Source organism: Maniola jurtina, chromosome 7 (genome assembly GCF_905333055.1).
Source record: "Maniola jurtina chromosome 7, ilManJurt1.1, whole genome shotgun sequence".
Taxonomy (NCBI): domain Eukaryota; kingdom Metazoa; phylum Arthropoda; class Insecta; order Lepidoptera; family Nymphalidae; genus Maniola; species Maniola jurtina.
This window is the reverse complement of record NC_060035.1, coordinates 8,107,707-8,134,017: the sequence shown is the minus strand read 5'-3', so window position 1 is coordinate 8,134,017 and position 26,311 is coordinate 8,107,707. Positions and strand designations below refer to the sequence as shown.

Sequence of the window (26,311 nt, the reverse complement as noted above, 5' to 3'; positions counted from 1 at the left end):
GTTAGCAAGCAAGATATCTCAGGCTCGATTCTCAGTTAATCGGTTGAGTGAAATTAAAAAATGAAATTATATAAAATGCCTCAATGTAGAACATTTTTGAAGTATATATATATACGTATCCAATTTGAAACCTGAGAATTTCTGGACATGTGCCGAGTTCTATAAATGTGTCAATACTGGTCAGTCACTGATATATCTATGCTGAAAATGGTTCAATTTACATCGCTTTTTAGATTGAATTTCGTATTGTTATCGTCCCTATACGTTTATTGAATCCCGTTTCTCCAAGATAATTCGATTTCGTTGAAAGGCGACTTATCGATGCGTGAAAAGGTTAAGTAAGCGTGACTAAGCAACTGCTTTCAGGGACAGTGCAAAATGTTTACATGGAGATGGCTCGGCAGATTTGACGTGTTGCGGCGAGTGGACGGGTTGATGTTGTACAATAATTTTATTGATAATATCTAAAGTAGGTAGTAGCGAGATGTGAGTAAGGGCGCGAGGGCGAGAGGGCGCGGGCGGAGAAGCGCGCGTGCGTGTCGGCCGCGCCCGTCGGCGGAGCGCCGAGTCGCAAAGGCAGTCTAGTGCCGCGCGGCGCTGCGCCCCCAAGCCGAGCGCTCCGTGCCGCTTCGAGGTCCACTATGACACTCGCGTGTTGCGCTTGCTCGTGTTGTGGTGCTTTATGATGGTACGGCATGAAAGTGCAAGATATGCGGACGTTCCGTGAGCGACGCCCTGCTACTATCACCACCGCCACAAGTGGGCGGAGAGACGGGACGCTTTCTCGGCTGCTCAGGTGAGCGGTCTCTCTTATCTCACGTCGCTGGCTAAAGACGCAGCCATCTCGGGGTCGATAAAAAATACCTTACAAATGGACATGACCTTTTACCGCCGATTTGGTATGTGCTACGTGAGTCGCGTAGACTTCGTAGAGGCGCTACGATCTTTTCATCATATGCGTGTAGAGGTACATTCTGTTGTTGCCTTACATGATGTAATAGCGCCTTATCAGTGGCTAATTTTTAAACAAATTATATCATACTGTGAGTATGACATTTTAAAGTAAATACCATATGCCACTTCTTAAGTGCTCCAACATTAACAGCGTGATGTTTTTACTAGATAAAGTAGTTTTACTACATAAACTTAGATTTTTCCATATTTTGTATATTGTTATCAATTTATTGACATACATGATTGAGGAAAAAATATTTGAGGTCGTACATTTTGTGTACACGTAGCGTAGGCACTAGGCAGTGAGTGGGATGCTTGTAGCTACCTACTTCGATACTAAAAATAAATTTTACTTAATTATAACTGTATTCAAATGAATCTTCATTAGATTTCGAGGCGAACTTTTATCTAATCCCACGTTAATGAGTAAGAATATTCTAAAAAGATTTCACACCAGCTCAGCTCAAGTGACTCTTGAAATAATAGATAACAATATTTTTTCTAGTTTTCACCTTTAATTTAATTACAAATAAACTGTCAAGTAGGTACAGCAAACGGTTATACTGCTATAATATAAACGTTCCTTGTGAACTGTGGTAAATATAAGTAAAAGTTGAAAACTGTATTGAAAATGCTCTAAAAATTTTAAAGTTTTAATTACACAAACCCCAGCTTGTTTGATAGATACTAGTGTTTTCGTTTATTACATCCAAAAATCGCACAAACAAAACAAGAATGTTACTTCATAAATGTCTATGCATAGCAGTATGATTTTCAACAGTGGTCTCGGTCCTAAACACGCTACGTATAATGTTGTTTTTATATCAAAGCTAAGCAAACGTGGTTAAAACTTGAAACAAAAACAACGCGAGATGGTAGCGCGGCGTGGCGGCGATTGTAAACTGAACGCTCATGAATTCGTGTCCGTCGTTTGTAAGGCATCCATTAAAAGATCTGCATCAATGAATTCCTTTTTTAACATGAATGACGAAAACATCAAATTATGCAGATGTTTTTATACATAAGTTCTTGCATATCAGTCTGCAAAGATACCTAGAATACGTTATGTCAATAACAACAGCGACGGTGCTAACACCAACAACAATATCTAACGCCTTATTTATAGAAGTTGTATGAAGTACGCCAAACTACAGCACTGAAGCCAACGGCATCCAGTGAAGCGCGATTAACACGTGCCCTTCGCAGTGTAAACGCGTTTATACAGGTCCCTTATTGATAAGGAAGGCGTATTAGCTAGTGTATTCATAATTGATTATGAATACACTAACTAATTACGCCCGATCTCGCCCGGGAGTTGGATATATTATAAAAATCGTTGAACATACATAGGGGTGATTTGGATACCCCCTGATGTAACTTGTAAGGTATTTAAATTTATCTTTTAGACGTCACATCTCCGACAACCTTGTATATACATAATATATTATAGCCTATGATACTTCTAAATAATATACAAACAAGTAGCTTGCTAATGGTGAAGAAATTCCTACAACTAGTCCAGTAGTTTCAAAGTTTATCGATTATACAAACAAACACATTTTCCCCTTTATAATATTAGTATAGACTAACAGTCCGCCCCAATTTTGCCCGGGTTAAACAACGTTAAATGTCTATTTCGAATAAAGAACCTTTCAAATGGTGAAAGAATTTTTTCAAATAGGTAGGTGCAGTGGTTTCGGAGATCACCATATACATACACAAAGTGACTCACCAAAACGTACTCTTTCTTTATAAGTTTGTTACATTAGTCTGTCTTGACTTCTAGTAGCCTTGGCCCGTGATGAACAAGTTTTCGTTGCGCGGTCTGTTTGTTTCAGCCTTAATTCGTAAATCGTAGCTACGAAATACATCGTGACTCGGTGCGTTTTTACTGGTTGGTTCGTCACGCAATACAATCTTATCTTCCAGTCGATAAGTATATGCTGTCGTCATTAATCTCATGCGAACCTCTATCCATATTGTCATCCAATCCATACTAATATTATAAATGCGAAAATATATTTGACTATCTTCTCTGCTAGCTATTCACGGACAATCCGTCGAACCGACTTAAACGAAGTTAGCTTATAGCCTATATGCAGGACAAATAGGCTACTTTTTATCCCATAAATGAAAGTTCCCATGGGGTATTTAACAACCCCAAATCCACGCGGATCCAACCCCAAGTCGCGGGCCCCATCTAGTAGTGGAAAAATCTGATTTATGGTTTGTTTTGAACATAAAAATGTTATTAGGGTGGTAGGAGTTCTTGTCTTTTACTAAAATATGTAACTTTCAAGATATATTAATAATTATTTGGGATACTTGAGAAGAATACATTAATTATTTATAGTATTTTAAGCGCATTCATATAAACACAGCAATTCTTTCACACATTTTTGGAGGAGCGAATACTGGGTAGAAATGGCTAAACTATGGTTTCTTCTATGGTTGATTCTTTTTACGTGCGAATATATTATGAAAATGAAAAGAAAAGTGTATCATGTCTAAAACTGTAGTGTAAAAACTAAAAACGAATAATAATCTAACAGCTAAATCCAAGCAACATAAAGGTAATAGCTCATCAGACCCACCCGGCACCCGACCAGCACCACCTCGCCTCGAGTGGTTACTGGTTAGTATTCTTTAAATGGAGTACAATAGGTATATTCTCACTACATCAACTGCAGAGCGCCTCGCCCACGGGCTGACCAGCGGCTGAGTGGTTCACGCGCGAGGACGATGCATCGGTGACGCACCGCTTCCCTTCATGCCTAGCCTTTTTTTCTTACGTGTCGGTCGTATCACTTTGTTTTTAAAATGAATAAAGAAAAACTTAAAATAAATAAATAAATAAAGAAAAACTTAAAATAAATAAATAAATAAAGAAAAACTTATAGCATATAACTTAAAGCACAATCGAAAAGCACGCAAGGCCCACTAGTTGACCATGCAACAATTACTCGTTGACCACGCGAAGTTCACTAGTGAAAACGCAGTGCTCATCCGTGGATCAATTGTCGATAGCGAGTAGACGCTGAACGACGAAGTGCTGGTTGGGTGCCGGGTGGCTCTAATGAGCTATGACCTTTATTTCACTCTATGCCCGTGGACCCTCGGTCTAGTAGGTATTGAATGAATCCCCCAACCCTTTTCACTTCCCTCAGCTATACAGTTCGCAAACAGCGCTCTCGATCACGTTGCCTATCTCGGGTTTCACTGGATTTGATAAAAGACTTGGCGGCTAACTCACCCGGAGTTGCCATCAACAAATTTTGTATTTTATAACAACACAGCAACAATTTATACACAGAGAAGTATCTTTCCAAATAGGAATAATGTCTACATCTTATTATTCAGAAAAAAGTAGATTTCCTGGTCATTTAAATATTCTGCTCTTTCTTAATAGGCATGTTCTGTTCTTTCATGGCAGCCCTTATATATAGCGTTGTAAAAAATTGAATCGAACACCTATTAGCGCTAAAATTTTACACATTTTAGGTACTGTACACAGTAAAGCTTGGTAAAGCTTTCCGGGATAAAAGCAGCCTATGTGTTAATCCAGGGAATAATTCGTTTCCGTCCAGTGGTTTTTGCGTGATTGAGTAACAAACATCCAAACATCCACACTTTCACATTTATAATATTAGTAGGATAAATACTATAGGTATATTAAAGAGGTTTTCGTGTGCAAAACTACCAATGTAGATACGTACAGTAGGTAGGTACTTAAATCTTTCCATACAAAATATGTCGTTACATGCAAGTTGGTTTTGTATATGCAAGTTAGTCCTTGGCAAACATTTTTTAAGCATTCCTAAACGGAAATACGAACAACGACCGTTTGCGTCGTTTGCATAATGCTTTGCTTACTAAATAACATTCTGGCCGGTACGAAAAGGAAATATTTTGTAGGTACAGTTTAAAAATGGGTACACAGGTTAGGTATATTCACTCGAAAAAACTTCTTTGTGAAAAAAATTGTTTTGCAAATTTTCGATTAAATAGCTGGCAAATGTTAGTTAACTAAATATAAATATATCTTATATTGTAGGTAGGTACCTATAAATAATATATATTTTCTAATAAATTATATCGATACCAATTTAACGTCTTCTTAATCTTTCTATTATGCTCAATGTTATAGTATGTTCCCATTCTGGAGGGACTGGACTCTACGTCTTAAATCTACATAATCTGCGACTTACCTAGCAGTCATGCTCTATCCTTTCAAATATCTGATACTCCGAAATTCTTGGAGGCAACTCAAACGTTTCTAATGCAGCTCCTAGAATCTATGCTAAATGATAAATATATGTTAAAGAAAGAATAAAAAATATCCAGAATGATTGCACCTATTTGAGAAATTTATTGAACCGACTTCAAAAAAGGAGGAGGTTCTCGTCGGAATCCTTTTATTTTTTATGTATGTTCCCCGATTACTCAATGACGCCTGAACCGATTTGGATTTTTTTTAGTTTAAAAGGGTATATTTTGCAGGTGGTCTGATATAAATTTAGTGAAGATCTGATGAATATCTTCGAAGATGGAGAACAGAACTCCTCAATGGATTAATTGCTCGCGATCAGTGTAATAGCTAAGTAAACAGTAGCTTTTTAACTAGGCATAGCATATTTTAATAAGTGGGGCCACTAAAAATTGTGAAATAAAAAAAATTCAAAAAAAAACAACTTCAATAACCACAAACACTAAAAAGTAAAAAATATTTTTTTTTTCTACACATGTATTCAATGTATGAAGTCGGGCTAGCTTCACGCTTAGGGTGGTTTTCCTTCCAATTTGAAGATGACACCCTTGCGATTATAATATAGCTCTTTCTCTTGAACATATGTATATTATATATATATACTGTTATACAGCTTTGGAAGGTGATTGAGCGCATTATTTTGATATGTAAGGGGATATTGGTGGGTCACAGAGGCGCGGTCGCGACAATCTGTCGCCTCGCGGCAGTGCCAGCTAACTCACCCCTATAATATGACTAAGCTGGAATGAATGTTGAAACCAGCCATGCTATTTCACATAACCTATTACTATTTGAACTTATGAGGAGAGAATGCACAATTCTATCTCGTTGCGACAGTTGTTTTGTTTTGGAAAACGATTGATTTATGAGTGACTAACTGACTCCCTTCGTCTTTGCACGGATAGGTTTACTCACCTATAAACTTAATGTGGATGTATAGATACATCAAACTTCTTCATAGGTAAATTGTTCAAAATAATAAGGAAAATCGTATTGCGATCCATCAAAAAATCTTTGTGCGGATTGCAAAATTATTTTAAAGATTTTGATACAACAGATTGATGTAGCAAATAAATTATATAGAAATTATAGATTTCAATTTGCATAGAGGGCTCTCTCCGTCACTCGTTTCATACAATCGTAGTTCCAATTTCATTTGAATATTAAGCAACCAAAGTCCATGAAATTTTGCAGACATTTTCTAGAAACTAATATCTATGTCTGTGGTTTTCCAGATTTCTGATAAAATATTCGGTTTCAAAGTTACGCGGTCCTTAAAATTTACATACAAATTTTTGAGCCCCTGTAATTTTAAAACTACACATTTTTAGAAAAATGTAAAACACCACAGACACAGATATTAGTTTCTAGAATATGTCTGCAAAATTTCATGGACTTTGGTTGCTTGATATTCAAATGAAATTGGAACTACGATTGTATGAAACGAGTGGAAACGAGTGACGGAGAGAGCCCTGTTAAACTCTTCTTCTTCTTTCATTCGACTCTCCAATGTCATCATCGTTAATATCATTCATATCATTAAACTCTTCAATGGTATTCATTGTCGTTAATATCAACGACACAGGATTCCCATATTGTAGACAATAGATATTATTTCCCTTATTTAAGTTTCTGTGATCTATACATTCGTTTATTTAACAGTAAATAAAACCAATAGTCGAACAATGTGTATGCAGTTGGGTATTGAAAAGCGTACCACACTGAACTGAGTTCGTAAGAACCATAAGAATGTATAAAAATAGTACGTTCTAGAACAAACGTAGGTACCTACATATTGGAAAGTAAATTTAACTGAAAAAGGCAATGAAATAAAAATTTGTTTCAATAGGTAAGTATTTTCATCTGTGAGCGCGTAGCTGGCAGCAGTTTTTAACGTTCCCTCCATGTTTTATTGTTTCCATTTAGAATTATTTATTTATATTTATCAGCTACTGTTGTCCTCTCTATTGTTGAAATAAAAAAGCGATTTATAACCTAAACTGGTTAAGAAGTCACCCTCATTCATGGTTCGCTCCTGAGCACGAACTTCTAGTTTTAGCTTTTCGATGTTACTCGTACCTATATCCGTTATGCAAATAAATACTTTTCGAAGTTATGAGCGTTTTAAGAAAATTAAGTATCACTTGCTAAGTAAAGGAAAGTATCTTGAGAAAACCTGCATGCCTGTAAGTTCTCCGTAATACTATTCCCAAAGGTGTGTGAAGTCTGCCAATAATTCACTCTAGCCCAGCGTGGCAGACTGTGACCTAACCCCTACTCATTCTGATACGAGACCCGTTCTCGGTAGTGGAACGGTGGTTGATTGATCATGGTGATGTTTGCAAAAACGAGAGTATTTTCAAAGTAGCCATTACTTTGATAAAACGTCTCGTTACGGTTTGATATAACACCTCTCGTTGCAAGTTAAACTCAAATATTTGACCGAGCGCAGTGTGGTCTTTAAGTCTACTTGAGTGAAATTGCACTTGTCCGTCCGTCCGTCTGTCAGAGCCTTATAAATTCTGAATTACTGAACATAATGAAGTTTAACTTGAACTATTATTTGGACGGCTATTGTTTAGCTCAAGCGATCTTAGCCGATTTTGGCTGAATGTTGCAGTACATAATATTTATTATATTTCATTCATGTAGCAATATCGGCTACAGGAATAGGCCTTAGTTAAAGCTAACTCCATATAGGGCAGGTCGAAAGTGACATCTTTCCAACACGGAACTTCCTGATTCCTCGAAAATATATTGAGAAAAAATGCAAGATATAGTATCTCTCGTTTTGGCCTTTTAAGCGAACCGAGCTCGTTTCAAAATATCAATTCATAATCATAGACTTACGAATTTTTCGCTACATAATAATCTTTGTCTGTCTCCGAGATGCAAGCTAAGTTCTCTTGGTCTCAAATTTCGTCAAAATCAGTTTGATGGATGGGCTGTGAAAAGGTGACAGGCAGTCAGATAGACTCACATTCGATTAGCATGGATATGTTACCTAACAAAACATTCTTCTCTTTACACTGATACATCCAAAACTCGCTATCTTCTTGCTGTATTAATTTCCTTGTGCACTTTATTTATAGATTTGGCAAGCCTCAGTGACTGAGACAAAATAGGTTACGGCTCTACACACAAAGGGAGGCTACGAAAAAAACGAAATGCCGTCAACCCTCATTACGCCATTACAGTGGAGACAGCAGTGTATTGCTGTGCTGGTTGTATAAAATGGAAATGGAATTAATTTTTTATGCTAGTAGGTGTTTCTTTTTCTGTTCTGAAGTAAAACAAGGAAGCCAAACCCTTATACTTTCGTCTATTGCGTCATTCTTTTTGTCTGTCTGTCCGTCACTGAAATTTAGCACAACCTTACAGTTACCGTTCCCCTACGTACAGGCATATTTAAAAGTAAAAAAGTACAGCAACAGATTTCTGAAAAAAAAAACATTTACTTACGTAATAATGACTGTCAAAGTTTTTAGCAGCTACGACTACGGAACTCTACCTTATGCGTGTTCTGGGGCTCTAACACGCACTTCACCAGTTTTTATGTTAATGTTATGCAATATGCTAATTGCTAATGATTATGAAAACTACCAGATTCTACGAAACAAAACAATAATATCAGATCCCCTTGCAGCTTTCAAGTATTGTTAACTGTATGCTCATATGAAAACATTCCTGCGATTAAGACGAAAGGCTTTTTTCTTCATTCAGAAATACCTTAGACACGTATTTCTGAATGAAGGAAAAAGTGGCGGTCGTTTAAATTCAGACATTCTCCTCATTCAGCGATGCTAGTTGAACGTCCTAATGTGCTTAAGTAGGGCATTAAAGTTCTCCGGAGGTTTTCAATAATTAAGGGGGAAGTGGGGCACATTAATACACCTATGTTAGTAACATTTGAATCGCGATAATGCCATATATGTATTTACGAAGGGTTCCGTACCACCTTACAAGATATAACACTTTTATGTAGAACACTGCAAGTTTATGACTGATTGATATGACTATTGTGCAACCACAAATTCATGATTCTCGGATTTTTTCCTTTACTTGTGCTATAATACCTACATAACTGCCAAATTTCATGATGCTAGGTTAACGGGATCTAGATTTTCTTGACAGACACGACAGACAGACAGACAAATCTGACAGAAAAGTGAACCTACGAGTATAAGGGTTCCTTTTTCCTTTTGTAGTACGGAACAAGTGACTTTAACTACATATAACTGCTTTTCAGCCTTACTTCAATTTTACTTAGTAATTTTTAAAACAATTTTAGTAAGTAGAACGACTGCTCTACCATATTTTTTTTTTTTGAAAATAAATAAAAAAGATTCCGACGAATTTAGAACCTCCTCCTTTTTTGAAGACGGCTAAAAATAACCAGTAAGGATGCTAACGATACCCCATACAGTCATCTAAATCTGTTCAGGCATTTGAAAGTTATGGTGGAACCGAGAAACGTACGTACATCATAGATACATACATACATACATACATAATATGAGTACATACGTATATAATATACATACATTCAGGACCCCGGAAAGTATTACACACCTTTTTGGGCAGTCGTATAGTAAGCGTATGTACATAATTTAGTAGCTTGTAAAAGTTGTGTGCGCAAACAAAAACACAGGTGAACTCTCTCGCTACTCCCTCTCTCTAATCCTATAGGTAAAGGGACGGCACGTTTGGCCAACGGCTTTACCAGCTCTCCTAGGACATTAACGGGGCATTGTGGACTGAACAGATATATTATTATTATGTTCAACCTCAAGCTCCAAGACACGGTTATATGTACGCTCTGCCCCTACACATCATCCACCGATGTCGGGCACTAATGCATTCACCTAGTCTTCACCTAGGGAAACATATAGTAACTGCACCCGAAGGAGGCGAAAAACATCTCGGCCAGGAAGCTGCTATTCCTGGCAGCAATTAGTATTGGAAGAGAACTGTAAAGCAGTGGCGATCACAATAGATCGGCAACGGTCAACGTGACGAGTCTGAAGTGCCATATGCATAGCCGCCAAACCCAGCAAGAAAATTTCCTAGGAACCAACCATATATGTACTCTTGACATGATGATATGCCTAACATGGCCTATACGTACGGTTGTGTAATGGAAAATGTATTGAATTTTCTTCAAACTGGCAAGAAACACTCCATGCAATTATATAACACGTGAAGGCAACGCGAGGCTTATCGCGCCCATATTATTATTATCGACATAAATAACATGTCGCAATTCTGTCGCTCCATACCTATAACAATAATAAAAAAGCTTTATTTATTGGTATCCCTCACTATTTATTTAAATACATTTAAACTTATCATGATCAACCCATCGCCGGCTCACTACTGAACACTAGGTCGCCTCTCCGAATGAGAAGAGTCTGGCCATAGTCTATACCACGTTGGCCAAGTGTGGGTTGGCAGACTTTACATACCTACAAATTCAAATTCAAATCATTTTTATTCAAGTAAACTTTTACAAGTGCTTTCGAATCGTCAAAATAATCTACCACTGAGAAATAATCTACTACATTTGAGAACTATGGTTCTGGTTATGATTTTAGCAATCTATGTATGTATGTATATAATATTTGGAACGAAATAAAAAGACACCTTACTTAGATGCTTTTAAGGGTTCCGTAACACAAAAGGAAAAACGGAACCCTTATAGGATCACTTTGTTGTCTGTCTGCCTGTCTGTCCGTCCGTCCGTCCATCCGTCGTGTCTATCAAGAAACCTATAGGGTAGGTACTACCCGTTGACCTAGAATCATGAAATTTGGCAGGTAGGTAGGTATTATAGCACAAGTACAGGAATAATTCTGAAAACCGCGAATTTGTGGTTACATCATCTTTAATCCTTTTTCTAAAAATTGGTCAAACCTGCATCGGTGCGACAACAACAGCTTTATTTAGATTAGTTTATACTATGTATATCTACATTAAGCTGTATATTATTTTGTGTTTTTTCTTTTTCTTTTTGTTTGTTATGGGTTGTCTTGTGACTTATATTGCCTGAAATAAAAATTTCATCTCTCATTTATTTATTTTTCCCATTTTATCCTATTTTTAAACAACAAATAATAAAATAACAAAAACAACAGAAAAAATAACAGAAACACAGAAAAAATAACAGAAACAACAGAAAAAATAACAGAAACAGAAAAAATAACAGAAACAACAGAAAAAATAACAGAAACACAGAAAAAATAACAGAAACATAGAAAAAATAACAGAAACACAGAAAAAATAACAGAAACAACAAAAAATAAAATAACATCAACAACAAAATCAATAAATAACAGAAACAAAAGAGAAATAAAATAACATAAACAACAAAAAACTAAAGTAACGGAAAAAAAAAAACATTGAATAAAAATATGATAAAATGGATGAATAAAAATTATTATTATTATTATTTAAAAAAATTGAAATTAGTTTTTTTAAATTTTTAATTTAAAAAATATATCAAACCTATTTAGATTATACCCGCGACTTTGCCCGCGCTTTGACAATCCTGCGGGAACTTTTTGATTTCCATAGGTAAAAAATAGCTATTAGTAAAAAGGTATAAGATACATACGTACCTATATACCTATATGATATTAATATCCATTCCAAATTTCAGCCAAAACGGTTCATTCATTGTGGCGTGAAGAAATAGCTCATTGAAAATGTTAAAATGAATGATACTTTTATTGTATACACTATAAAATCATAGGAATACAAAGCAAAACAAAAATATAGGTAGGTGCAATTGTGCGAAAGAGAAGGAAACTTAGAAAACCACATGAACATTTCAGTACAATAAAAGTTTTTATTTCATAAACAATATTATACAGAAATTATTTCAGAACATCTAAAACCTAAATTATAAAAATAATGAACCTAAAACTAAAAACCTTAAAAAATATAATAGGTATTAACCAAAAACAAATTTTATTAAAGGAAGTCCCTGGCAGCGTTCCTTTGAATGACTAGACTAATTTTTAGACTTTCAGTACAATTATAGGACCAAGATGTTGCATGCCACGTAACTCGATGCGCAATTTTTAGCACTTAAAATTATATGAAACTTGAGTCGGCTGCATCGGCGACTTAACGCATGACCTGACCTGTCGCCCGATGTGGCCGATTAGTTCTACCAGTTGGCTGAAACGCGTATCTTGCACCTTTCGTAGTTCAAGTTGATATAAGAAGGTAGATAAATTAATTCAGATGCTAGAATAAAATTCTTGAACGTTTATATTCATCGTTTTCTATAGTTAATGGCTTGCAGGTGTGCCAAGGAAATGCGATTTACTTGCTTCCCGAATGTCAACTTGAAACGGAAACAGAAATAGCGATACTGTTGCTGTCTGCCATCATACGGGGCAAAGTAAGAATTTAAAGATGAATAAGATATGACTGCAGTCCACAAATCTGATATTAATGTTGTATAACATTTAAAGAAACGAATGTCGAGTCTTCTGGCACTCTTGGTCAGTTAATCTAAAACTATATCTATTCTTTTCTATACTATACTACTTACTACTAATAAATAGAATTGGAGAGCCTGTCTGTAATTTCGAAATAACTACCTCATATTAAGCTCATTTGGTTATTTCAAAGATACCATATCTGAATCACACGTTTTTAAAATTTTTGTCTGTTTGTCTGTCTGTCTGTTTGAACGGGCTGATCTTCGTAACGGCTGGACCTAACTTGACGGGATTTTCACAGACAAGTAGAGGATTAGCCAAGGAGTAACTAACATATAGGCTGCTTTTTTAACCGACTTTCAAAAATGGAGGAGTTGTGGTTTTCTACCAGTGTACATCGATATCTCCGAGATTTCTGAACCGATTTGCGTATTTTTTTTTTAAATAATCAGTAGAGGAACTTTGCGACAATGTTTCATAAAAAAGGATTCCAACTCCTCAAACCTAATGCGGCAGGGGACCTGACCACCAACGCTCAAGGATTTGGAAACTGTCGGTTATAAATTTTGATATTAAAGGTATCTATCTATCTATACCAAGTAAAGACTTTGTCGTTGACCTCGAGGACCAACTCCTCAACCCCGATGCTGTAAGGAATTGCATTCTCAACTGGCGATCCCTCGTGACCGGTTATTTGGTGAGTTTTCTTGTATCGTTCCAGCTTGTATAGATAAATGTGTTTTTACATATGTATGGATATTGTTGTTTAGAAATGTTGATTAGAAGGTTGTGATAGTTATATAACGGTTGATTTGGGATCGGTGTAAGGGGAGGATGGAGCCGATCTAGGTAAGGTAGCGTTGTCTAGTTACTTGTTATTATAATAATAGTTCTACAGGTCGGTGATACATACATATTAGATCGTCAAGTACATCGTCACATCGTCAAGATTAGATGAGTAGTATAGAGTTCTTTGAACCCAGTCTTCATCACATTATAAAAATGACATTTAGGTATTAACTTTTTCCAACAATAAAAAACTTTTTGGCCTGGTATTGGATTTAAAGCTGAATGTCATCTCGTATGGTGTCACAAACCTTTATTATTTAAAACGAAAATGCATAGTATGAAAATTGTGCGGTATTCGTGACTTTTAATCGTCATATAATGTGAGTGACTGTTATACCGTCCACTTTGATATACGTTCGCTTGGATAGCGACAGTTTAAATTCAAGGCATTATATGGTTATCTACAATCAATTTAACATCCGAGTAATTTTGATATCTTGAAACTTTTATGACTTAGTTTTAATATTAAGTAGGTATATTTCAGTAAACGTTAGAGCTATAAACTTTTATGCTTAATTTGTAACCAGGATTTAGTTATTTCATCATGTGCATATATTCATTTCGCCTTAATTTATTATAAGTACGTAGGTAAGTACCTACATATTTGAAGTTTTTAAGTAATTTTAAGTTAATATTTTCCAGTCTAGAGCTCGTGAAATTATTTTATTGCACAGACTTTCTTAGCGTTTGTTATGAAGGTAGCCACTTCGACTCGGCGGTATTAAATAAAAATGAATACAATATTCTTAGGACCTACTGTTAGGTACATAACATAGGGGTTGGTTGGGCTTATAATAAAATTATTTACGTTAAAATTATTATTAACTAGCCGATGCCCGCGACTTCGCCCGCGTGGATTTAGGTTTTTCGAAATCCCGTGGGAACTCTTTGATTTTCCGGGATAAAAAGTAGCCTATGTGCTAATCCAGGATAGTATCTATCTCCATTCCGAATTTCAGCCAAATCCGTTCAGCAGTTTTTGCGTGAAGGAGTAACAAACATACACACACACACACACACACACACACACACACACACAAACTTTCGCCTTTATAATATTAGTGTGATATTCATCAGATTTTCATCCTTGAACAAAGCTTACCTGATTGTACAACCTTTCCAACAAAAAGAATTTGATATTTTTTAATGTTACCTACTCCATAACATCGTCAAATCTGTACCGATTTCGACAGTAGGTAAATTTTTACTAGGAAATTGTATCATTAGGTTAGTTTTAAAATAAGGCAATATTTGTGAATTTATTGGAAAGGGTTTCCTTAAATAGATGATTTTGCAAAAGTACTTAGATACCTCTAGAACTTTTAACGTTCTATTGGATTCTACAACCCTTCCACGCATTGTACATTGATCGTTACCCAAACTCGGGATACAAGTACACAGTAATGTTTGTTATTAGGTATAATTAATTTAAGTCAATGTTATGTTGTTATTGTGCCAAATAAACTAACTTATCTTATTCATTACCCAAACTAACTTTAATAGCAAAGAAGGAGGAAAATTCGGTTTGACGGTGTGATTTGACGGGATTGGTGCCCAAAGGGTGTCAACGGGATCCTGCTAAGCCTCCGCTACCTGGCCGACCGGCCGTCCGTCTGTCTGTCTGTCAGCGGATTTCTCATGAACCGTAATAGGTAGAGTCAAAATTTCCATAGAATGTGTTTTCTATTGCCGCTTTATAGCAGCAAATTATAAAAAAATTAAAACGGCCGTAATGAAAATTTGAATAAGAAAAAGTGTTATTTCTGATAAGATGGTATGTGAGTGTAACCCGCACTTGACCGAACTTTTTTCTTTATTGTACGGACGCACGAGTAAGCAAGGTATCATCAATTGTTGCAGCTAGGGTGGAGTCGCAGGTGGCACGTGACGGAGGCGGCAGGAGCAGGGAGTGGTAATGGAGTTGGTAATACTGAAAGCGCGAGCCCAACTGAATCGTCTCGTGTTGGAGCGGCGGAGCAAAGAGCGCTCGGGGCGCGCGGGCGGCGGCGGTGGCGCGCGGGCGGCGGGGCGCGAGCGCGGCATGGCGCCCGCCCGCGCCGCGCCGGCGACCGCCGCGCCCTGGCTCAACGCCACGCTAGCCTTCAACCTCTCCCGCATCAACTCCACCTTCGACACCGACTACGAGCTGCTCAACGCCAGCTCCAGCGACGAGCACGACAACCACTGGTTCTGCGCCAAGTGGACTAGCGCGCAGCAGGATCTCTTTCAGGTACCTCTTGCACCCACCCCAACGTCCTTTTATAGTACCTAATAAAATCTAAATTAGTAAAATAATGAACCTAAAACTAAAAACCTTAAAAAATATAATAAACTTTTATGAATGTTTTCATATATTTTCTTTCTCGACAAACTCAAACAATGTTAACAAGAGTTCACTTAGTTTCTAGGTTTCTTGTTTTTCTTTATAAGAAATTTACGTGTGAGCTATTTTTTCACAATAACAAAATCAGAATAAGTTTTATTGTTATAACGTGTCTGCGTAGCACATTATAATGTAGGTATTGTTGAACTTTTAAAATACGTAGGTAGGTATATACATATCAAAGTTCTAAGTTCAGTTCTCTCAAATTACTTATGTGAGATTACTCATAGTACAATTTGGGTTTTAAATATTTTTTACTAGACGATATCCTGTGATTCAATGGCGTGGATTTAGGTTTTTTAAATCCTGTGGAAACTCTTTAACTTTCCGGGACAAAAAGTAGCCTATGTCCATCCCCGGATTCTGTACCCATCAAAATTTGTTCAACGGATGGGCCGTGAAAAGCTAGCGGACAGGCAGACAGACAGAGTTTATAATATTTAATAAGATGTTTGAATGTGTTTTACAAATCAGGTGATAATAACAGATTAGAATTTGTTGGCCGGCGATAAAAAAATAGCTCTAAGCTCTGAAAGATGTCCTTTACTATAAGCATTAAGTATATTTTTGTATTTTTTTATTGGTTCCTTAGGCTGCAAATCTTTGCTTCGCAATAGCATTTCTGGCACCCAAGAGTTTCAAGCAGAGCATTTTGGTGCTGCGAGCGCTAATCGCGGCGGGCGCCGTACTCATGGGCATGTGGGCGGGCGCCGAGGTCTGCGCGCCCGACGTCCTAGCGTGGAGCCTCGCACTTGTTCTAGTCAACTCTATACACACTGTTTTCTTAATTATAAGGTAAAATACCTGTATCCATTTTTTCTAAATAGATATACATAATTGTACCGTTAGTTTTATTTTAGTTCATCCAGGAGCTCTAGTGAAACTTTTTAGATAACATTAACTGTGTGAGGACCGATTTTTCAATGAAGAAAGAAGAAAGAAAAGAAAATTGTTATTTACAGAAATGCGGCGGAAATAATATCAAGATTTGACTTTGCTATAATTTGATAGATTTACGCACAGTTAACGTTAATTTGAAAAGTATCAATCAGGGCAAAAGTATCATCCTCTAGTTGAAATTAGAGTTTTCGTATAGTTAAATAGATACTAGATTTAGGTCCCATTTTGTTTTTTTTTGTCATTAAAATTTCTCTAGATAATCGTACACGTTTTACTTACCTAATCATGCAACTAGGAGTAAGGATGAATAGATTTTAGGATGTAGTTTCTAGTTTGTAAGCTTCTTTAGTTTCGTGATCTGTTTTAAGCTACATTTCCTCAGGTTTCTTCCACCGGCGTTGTCATTAGAGCTGACAGATTTGTACCTGAAACTATTCAAGCCTCTGAAAGTGAATAAGAAGCACTTTCAGGAGTTAACACGAGAAGCGAGGGTCATCCGACTTGAGCCGGGCGAGGCGTATGCGGTCGAAGAAGTGACGCCAGCGGACGAAAGATTATCCATAATATTAAAGGGAAAGTATGTATTAACCTTCGTTTAGTCAAAACTGTTTATGTTAAAGGTTACATTAAAAAAACCTGAGTTGTATTCACCCATTGGGCACCCATAAAACAGCAACAATACTCGCTGCTTAGCCCATGAGGTTGTATTTCATTGCCGCGTTCGTTAGTTTCACATTTTGAGAGTTAGGTCCCCGTCACAAGCGTCCGCTGAGAAATTTCGCTTCAGAAAGTTTTTTTTAAAAATTGGCAATAAACTTTGAATTTTGGTATTGGTATTGATTTTATTTTCCATTTCCATAAAACAATATTTTATCCAATCAAAAATGTACGTACTTCTTAGATCTTTTACTAGAACGATATAGATACCTATTTACCTTATTCTGTAGGTATTTATATTTTTGCAGTTTTTTTTAGAATAAATAGTTTAGATTTTAGATCGGTGCCATACCTACTAATATTCTAGTTGTTAGATTTGCACAAATTACTCAACTTGAATGGTTCGATCGAACACAAGTATCCTTTTAGATAAGGCCTGTGGGTTCGGTCAATACCTTTAATATACTTACCTAGGTGGGTCCATAGACATCAATTTTCCACCTCGCCGTTAGGGAATACCTACTGTTATAAGTAGGTACACCTACTAAGTGTACGTGGTCATCGTTTCGAATTTATTACACTTAGATAGGTATTATGGATGCACACTTAGGTTCATTATATTTATTATTTATCATTTCTTGTGTTGCAAATAATATGAAGCACGAGGAGTTAGCTTTTATCGATGCCCGACACGGTAAGTATATAATACTTGTATAGTTACATAGATAATAATAGGTATGTATATAGGTAATATTATAGCATTGTCTTATGCGCGTCGCTGGCATTTCGTGCCCCTGGCACTGTGTCCTGGTATGACGAAATTGCATTTCTGATTCCCCTACACCTTTTCTGTACTCATTTTTAAAATAAATAATATGTACACATAATATTTAAACTACTATTGTGTTCAGTCGAATTCTCGTCCAAAACATTTCGAAACCATAAATAAAAATTATGCAACGTTCGCGAAGATGTAGCGAGTAGCAGCATTTTGCTGCACGTTACTTGTATAATAGGCAAAGCAAGCAATTTTCTCTGCCCACGCAAGTCGACTCGCGGTCAAAATCCATTTTGCTATTTAAAGTTCGTTCGACGCTGTCTGGAATTCTGATGGCTTGAGCTTGCGCGCCAACCATTATTGTTTCACAAGTTCCATCCAATATTGTGTGTAAGTGCATGCATGTACCTACAATGTACATGCATGCTAAAGAAAATAAGTACCTATAATAAAACCGGCCACGTGCGAGTCAGACTCGCACACCGAGATAAATCAAAAACTATGTATATTATTATGTACAAAAATAAATAAAAATCTGTTTTAGAATATACAGGTAAAGCCCTTTCATATCTTACTTTGAAAATTGAACACATTTAAATATTTTTTTTGTGATGTAACCATAATTTCACGCTTCTCGGATTTCTCCTTTACTTGTGCTATAAGAAGACTTAGGTACCTACCTGCCAAATTTCATCATTCTAGGTCAATGGGAAGTACCCTATATGTTTTCTTTACAGACACGACATACGGACAGACGGACAGACAAATAGACAGATAGACAACGACGTGATCCTATAAAGGTTCCATTTTTTCCTTTTGAGGTACGGAACCCTAAAAACGCGGATTTGTTTCTGTAAGTCATCAAATTCAAAAAATATGTACATATAATAATAATAATATAGCCAACATTATCTGCTAATTCATTTATCTACTGTATTACTTAATCCATGTCGTACAGTGATTTTGTTTTATGCTGGACATCCCCATATTTCGTTCATAGGTTCGAAGTAAAGGGGATTCGTTTTCTCAACTGAGTTATTTAGGGAGGACATGTACAGGGTTCTTAAAGATGCACTTACCAACTATTGAAAATAAGCCAAACCATATCTATCATACTATTGGTAGTACGTATCAAAATAGTACGTACCAATTTGCCATTTTGACCTCAACCCTTCAATGAGTTGGTGACTTTACCGGCTACTCTGTTTTAAATGCCTTTAAAGCTTTTTAATATGTATAACAATATGGTTTATCAAATAAATATTTTCTCTTTCGGTAGGATGCGAGTGAGTTGTGATGAAACGCTTCTTCATTATATACAGCCTTACCAGTTCGTTGACTCGCCGGAGTGGGAAGCGAACCGCGAACAGTCAGACGACGTCTTCCAGGTAAAAATTTATCCTTTTATATTATATGTATTATTATCAAACTAGACTAAGCACGTTGTTCTAATACTTTAAATAGGCATATTGATCTAAGATCTCGCTATACAACGATTTTCACTCCATACTTTACGGGAGGCATGTTGGTTTATGTACCTACCTACCATGTTTCATATCTTAACAGGTTCTTAACTCGTATCTCATATTAATTCGCCACTGTACTTTCTAAACTTTAAACGGAACGATATGGAACTAATGATAACTTACAAACTAAAAAATTAACTTACTCGTACTTACCTAGATTCACATGTCAGAAATAACAAAGAAACAATATTGCCAACACCAGTTAATTTTTATTCAAAGTACTAGCTGATGCATTACGTTGCAATGCAACTTACACGCGACCTTGTACATGGATGGTTCCACATCAAAAACTGGACATGTAATTCCTGACAATAACTGTACGAAGTTTCAACTCAATTGGATAAACGATGAATAAGCGATGCGCGCACGAATGTTTTATTTGAAGAATTACTACGATAGTAACCATAAAGGCTGCTTGCTACATGTCACACAATCTTCAAATCCATACTATACTAAAATTATTATTGCGAAAGATTTTGACGAATTTGGTAGAAAAATTAGCCCGTATTTCGGGGAAGGACAGTACCTACAAAGATAGATAGACCGATATCTACTTTTACTCCCGGGTAAACTGAACGGTGAGCTTCCAGAATTAAATATCAAAGTCATTGAAAAGTGTAAGACAGTACCTCACATAACACGTCATAACAAATAAAAAAACCGGCCAAGTGCGAGTCAGACTCGCGCACTGAGGGTTCCGTACTCGAGTATATTTACCGACACTTTGCACCGATAGTTACCGATAGTTTGATAGCTTGGGTGAATCATCTGTGACCTTTCAGTATTTTATATAAGTAAAAGTCGATAAAAAAGCAATATGCGTTACAGCCGGGTAATGACAAACCTCATTGAGATTCTGTACGCGATTAACTTAAATAATTCCGGACCGCGATATGAATAATGCATTTTCTCGGTGACGGACGATTTATCAAAGGAAATAATTGAGACAACATTATACAATTAGGTAAAGATCTCAAATTATAAACTGAATTGAAGAACCCCACACAACAGATGTTATATTGAAGACATAATATTATCGACTTCTTTATTACATTGTACAGCTATTGTTGTTTTCTTTTCATCAATATCAAAATTTTCCGTATGATCTCGATTTAAGGTCTTTAGAATAATTGGGTGTTGTCCGTTCTAATTAAATAATAATAATAAATAAATAATAATAAGTAAATCATGATAATTGCTTGTGTAAAGTAATCTATTAAAAACGTACCATTTTTTTTAAATAAAATTGCTGATGCTGTGTCTGTGTGTGTGTGTGTGTCTGGGATGGATAGACAGACAGACAGACCCGAGGTTAAGAGCGTTCCGTTTTTTATTGCGTAAAACTTAATATAATTAGTTTACATATTTTTCAAATTTTATACAATAATAGTAACGAAGACTCCATTGGCGATCGTAAACACAAGAAATTATTTGGTTTCAGGTGACAGTGATCGCGGAGGAGGTGTGCACGTGCGTCTGCTGGCCGCGCATGCGCCTCGAGCGCGTGCTGCGACACCGCCCTGCGCTCAAGGTCGTGCTCGACTGTCTCATAGGTCAGTCCCCTCAGCTTTTTGAAGCTAAGGTCGGAGACATACTTATAACCACTGAAAAATGCCCTTTGCTGGGTCAAGCTGCTCGACGAGCGCGTCGTCTACTTACTTGAGCGCGAGCTGCTTGATCAAGCAAAACTAAACTACGTGCTTGACGTCAAGCCGCTTGACAGTCTCGGAAGCCATACTGCTTAGTACTGAAACTTACCTTAATGTTAAATTTGCGTCCAACTCCTAAACGAATGTCAAAAACAAAGACTCTTTTTTTGACATTTTTTTATGGACAAAATATCAAAAATTAGACACTTACCTGCGTCTGTATAGGTAAAGTGTTTCATTTTGCTGCTGTATTTGACCGCTAAAGATGCGTCAGTATATTTATAGCCTCAACGGTCAAATAGCGAACCGAAATCCAAAGGTCGACACCCATTGGACCCATACTGTGCTACTAATCAGTTTCCACTTTTGGGAGTTCGGCTTATTTTAAAGCGGAAGGACTAATAATAATAAACGTTTTTATGATGACATGGTTTTACGGTTATTTGGGGTGAAATTGACTTTCATGTGGTTTTACACCATCCTGAAGGTACTACCTATCTACAACCCTATTTTTTATACTCAGTAACCACCCAATATAAATTTTTTTTTTTATTGATCACTAGAGGATGCCCGCGGCTTCGCCCGCGTGGAGTTTGGTTTTTTTTAAATCCCGTAGGAACTCTTCAATTTTCCGGGATGAAAAGTAGCCTATGTCCTTTCCCAGGATGTATCCCAAGTCTGTACCAAATTTCATTAAAATCGGTCCAGTGGTTGGGCCGTGAAAGCGTAGCAGACAGACAGACAGACAGACAGACAGACAGACAGACAGACAGACAGACACACTTTCGCATTTATAATATTAGTATGGATAGGGGATAGATAGGCTCAACTCAAACGGGCTAAAAAGGGCGGATTTTTTATTTTGATTATGATATGAATTCTATTATATGCTTCTACACATTTCAAAATAACCAATACGACGTAGAAAAATGAAAATATTCCACCAAACTTCGGGCGTACTCAAATTTCTATATTGATTTTTCCATACATAGCAATATTGAGTGTGGGCTTACTGTAGTGATATTACCCTTTGCACATTAGTCACTTTACCTTTCAACCATACTCTCAATATATGGTCTCTTTTTGGAACCAGCCCAAGTCTACACAAAAGTTTTGCTATTGCGTAACTTGTGCCTATAAAGAACTCACACAACCCTTTGAACTGGCGATTACTCTCTTGCAAAATCTCGGTACAAATAGTAAACTGCATCGGCAACAAAAGGCTGAAAGTATTGAGTAGGTATGTAAGTACTCGAATCTATACTTACTAATAAATAAAATTGAAGTGTCTGTCATATTAAGCTCATAATATGGTTATTTGCACGGTACCATAACTGAATCACACGTTTTTAAAATTTTTGTCTGTGTGTCTGTCTGTTTGAACGGGCTAATCTTCGGAACGGCTTAACCGATTTTGACGAGACTTTCACAGACGAGTAAAGGATTGACCAGGGAGTAACATAGGCTACTTTTTAACCGACTTTCAAAAAGGGAGTTGTGTTTTTCTACCAATGTACACCTGAATGTCCGAGATTTCTGAACCGATTTGCATAATTATTTTTTTTAATCGCTAAAGGAACTTTGCGACATTGTTTCATAAAAAATTTGGATTCTAACTCCTCAATCCTGATGCTGCAGGGGACCTGACGATCAAAACTGATGGGATTTAGAAACTGTCGGTTATAAATTGATTGATTTTGAAGGTATACGAAGTAAAGACTTTACCTTAACCTCGAGGACCCAACTCCTCAATCCTGATGCTGTAAAGAATTGCATTCTTAAATCCTGGTGATCCCTCGGGATTTTTAAAGGATCATCCGTTTAAATATTTTTGCATGGTACAGCTAAACACGTTGCATCCCGGGGACGGGCTATTACGGATAGGCTATTTTTGTCCTGGAAAATCAAAAGTTCCGTCTTAGCCCGTAGCGTTGCTGAAGGTTGTGATTGTAATCCCTAACATACCTACACATAATGGTTGAAATTTTCTTGAGATAATAATGCGGTGGATAATCCGTTTTTCTGGATAAAATAATATAGTTACAATTTTCTCGATTAGTCTGACAGAGCACAAGATATACGAACAATTTTGATCGATTTATCTAATTACATACTGTCCATAAGTTTCGCAATTTATTTTTTATTATTATTTTATATTATTTTTATAATTAACTGCTGGTCGATTCCGTAAAACGCAATTATTGTGATTGACAGAATTTATGGTATTTTTGTTGCAACAATGCAGTATATATGCATGCATATGCAGTATGCTCCATTAGCGAGCAAAATATGTCGGCCAACCGGAGGTAATTGTAATCGTTACACTGTGCCTAGCTGTCTTTTTACCGTGATCGAGGGCCTGGGTTCATGTTATTTCTGCCACTGTGAGCATACTTGAACTTCAATATTCCAGGTAAAGATATAACGCATAAGCTGTATGCAGTTAGTGAAGGACTGGGCGCGGGCGTCAGCGGCGAGAACGAAGGTCCGCCGGCGCACCTCACGCGCTCTGCGAGCGTCGACGCAGTGCACGAAGGCGCGCGCGGCCGTCTGCGCAGCGCAGCGTGGCGTGCTAAGTCTTCTACTTCTGGCCGAGGTAATTACTTGCTACTACAAGTAGTTGTCAAAATAATTAAATCCATCTGCCTGTATGAATCAATAGCTGCACATAGACCTTTCGAGAGCGCGCAACCAAACAGGGTCCATCCATTTCCCGCCACTTTTAAAGCCCATCGGGCCAGTGGGCTGGAGGTATTCTAAGTCCAATAATAATAATTTGACTGTCATGTCGTAGCTTTTAAAAAAGATATATTGGTTACAGGTAGTTCGTACTGGCAACCAATGGTGGCACGGCAGTTCCTCAGACAGTCGCCGTTCGGGCGCGGCGTGGTGCCGCCGCCGCGGCTGCTGACGCAGACGTCGTCGGCGAGCCTGCAGCCGCCGGCGCCGCGCCGCAGCCCGCCGCGCCGCGCGACGTCGTGCCGCCGCAGCCGCGAGGTGAAGTTCGCGGAGGTGGCCACCGCGGCGGAGCCGGCCGTGTGACGCGGGCCGCGGCCCCAGCCCGAGCTGGTGCCGCTGGTCGCGCCCTTCTGCGTCCCCGCCGCCGCGCCGCACATCCCCTGACCGGACACTGAGCGAACGATGACGCCCCACACAACTGACTTTTAGTGTACGCATAGTTTAACCGTTTTGATTTCTTATGAAACAAGGTGCATATAGTACGATCTGCAAAAAGTATCGATACTTGAGCCTCGATCAAGTGTCATCAGTTTCGTCACGATAACGATGCATTCTTTTACTCGATGTTTTTGAGTTGTAAACATTCATGGATTTTTCTCTTAAAATCGTTAAGAGCTTTTTTTACAGACATGTTTAATAGGAATAGAATAAGTTCTTAATTACATACCTACGTAGAAAATAATTATGGTATAGACACTGTTGTTTTATGCGGATCCCAAACTAGCTATCCGGAATCAATCAAATACCTAATTATTTTACTACCGAAATTAATTTCGCAAGTATTAAGTTAAAAGTGCTATCTATATTTTATAGAAAAAAACGAGCTTCCCATATTAAGTGTATGCGTTCAGTGAATAGTTTCGTTCGCTCGAAAGAAAATGTGTTAAACACTAAAGTGCTCACAGCTGAGATGTGACAAAAATGACAAGTGAAAAATAGTGATAGTTACCTACAAGTGGACTGTTAAATGACAGTGTTAAATTAATTACTGTGTGAGAAGTAGACTTATCTAGTTAGAACTACTTAAATGTATTTTTAATATAGTATTTTATTTTGCAACAATATCGCTCAACGCTTTTATTTTGTTACACTGTATAATGTATATGGATACTTATTCGCTGTAGAAAGTGACTGATGACGATTCGCAAAGTAGACCAATTTAGTTTGCAAAGAAATAGAAGAGAATCTATAGGCAACAGAGAGGGGAATGGAAGAGGTTTTATTTTGTTTCTGATTACCACAGTTTATTGACAATGGTCTTTTTCTTTCGATGAATTGAAATATCAGTAATTCTGATCTTAACTTATCTAGAGCAAAACGTATAGTTATGCTTAAGTTCGTCTGATATCAGATTTTTTACTGCATTTTCAATAAATGTAATCAAACCCACATTACATTATTACGAGTACATCAAGGTTGGTTCAGGAGCACAAATATGCTCACACAAGCCAAGACAAATCTTTAAAAATTATAAATCTTTATTTGATATTGCAAAAAATATATCCGTAGATGTTGAAACCTGCAATGCTTTTTCTGTGTAAAATCTCGACGTACTGCTTACAACGAAAAACGTCTAATATTAAAAACTTTTCAATTCTATATACCTAATGGTAGGAAAATAATAATAAAATCAGACTGAACTGTTTTGTAAGTATCTAAGAAATAAAAAACAGTCATTAAATAGTAAGTACATAAATGTTGATAATGGGCATGTACCTAATAATATTTTTCTGGATGTTATATTAGATAGCCCTTTTTCATAAAGATCATCATATTTAAGATATTAATTACTATCCATAATCGACAGAATCGATCTTTATGAAACAATTTAAAAGTGCATACTAGTTAAGTATCCTGAAATTTAAGAAACATAAAATATAGTTAAGTTACCCAAAATGATACGGGTTTCAAAGATATAACGAGAGAAGCATTACTGTTTACAAATTTTAACCTATTATCAGAAATGCACATTTTAAGAAATATTTCACATTCATATTACAACTATCTGCTTTTAATGTTCACCCTACACATTATCATAAACGAGAATCAGGCAGTTTACTTTTAAGGGCATCATTTCGAACCAATGGTTAATTATTTTGACGGTTCAAATACACTTTTGAAAGTTTATTGGAATCAAAATATATTCTATTCTAAATGC

At 36.9% G+C, this 26,311-nt stretch overlaps 1 protein-coding gene across 2 annotated transcripts; it reads left to right on the top strand.

The window, feature by feature from the left end:
• Positions 1-621: 621 nt before the first annotated feature.
• LOC123866905 (blood vessel epicardial substance-like) lies at positions 622-26,311 on the top strand. 2 transcript variants are annotated; one of them, XM_045908677.1, is made up of 8 exons: positions 622-796; positions 15,382-15,751; positions 16,497-16,699; positions 17,187-17,381; positions 19,519-19,627; positions 21,207-21,318; positions 23,828-24,010; positions 24,236-26,311. In XM_045908677.1, exons 2-8 carry the CDS (start codon positions 15,437-15,439, stop codon positions 24,454-24,456), a joined length of 1,338 nt encoding a protein of 445 aa, XP_045764633.1. In that variant the 5' UTR covers positions 622-796; positions 15,382-15,436; the 3' UTR covers positions 24,457-26,311. The 2 variants fall into 2 exon arrangements, with proteins under 2 accessions (XP_045764633.1, XP_045764634.1); XM_045908678.1 differs by lacking the exon at positions 17,187-17,381.

Excerpts from the sequence above, each read along its gene's own strand:
- LOC123866905 (XM_045908677.1), top strand. The coding sequence starts at position 15,437 with ATGGAGTTGGTAATACTGAAAGCGCGAGCCCAACTGAATCGTCTCGTG. Across the intron at positions 15,752-16,496 it reads CGCAGCAGGATCTCTTTCAG|GCTGCAAATCTTTGCTTCGC; the intron begins GTACCTCTTGCA and ends TTGGTTCCTTAG. Across the intron at positions 17,382-19,518 it reads TCCATAATATTAAAGGGAAA|GATGCGAGTGAGTTGTGATG; the intron begins GTATGTATTAAC and ends CTCTTTCGGTAG.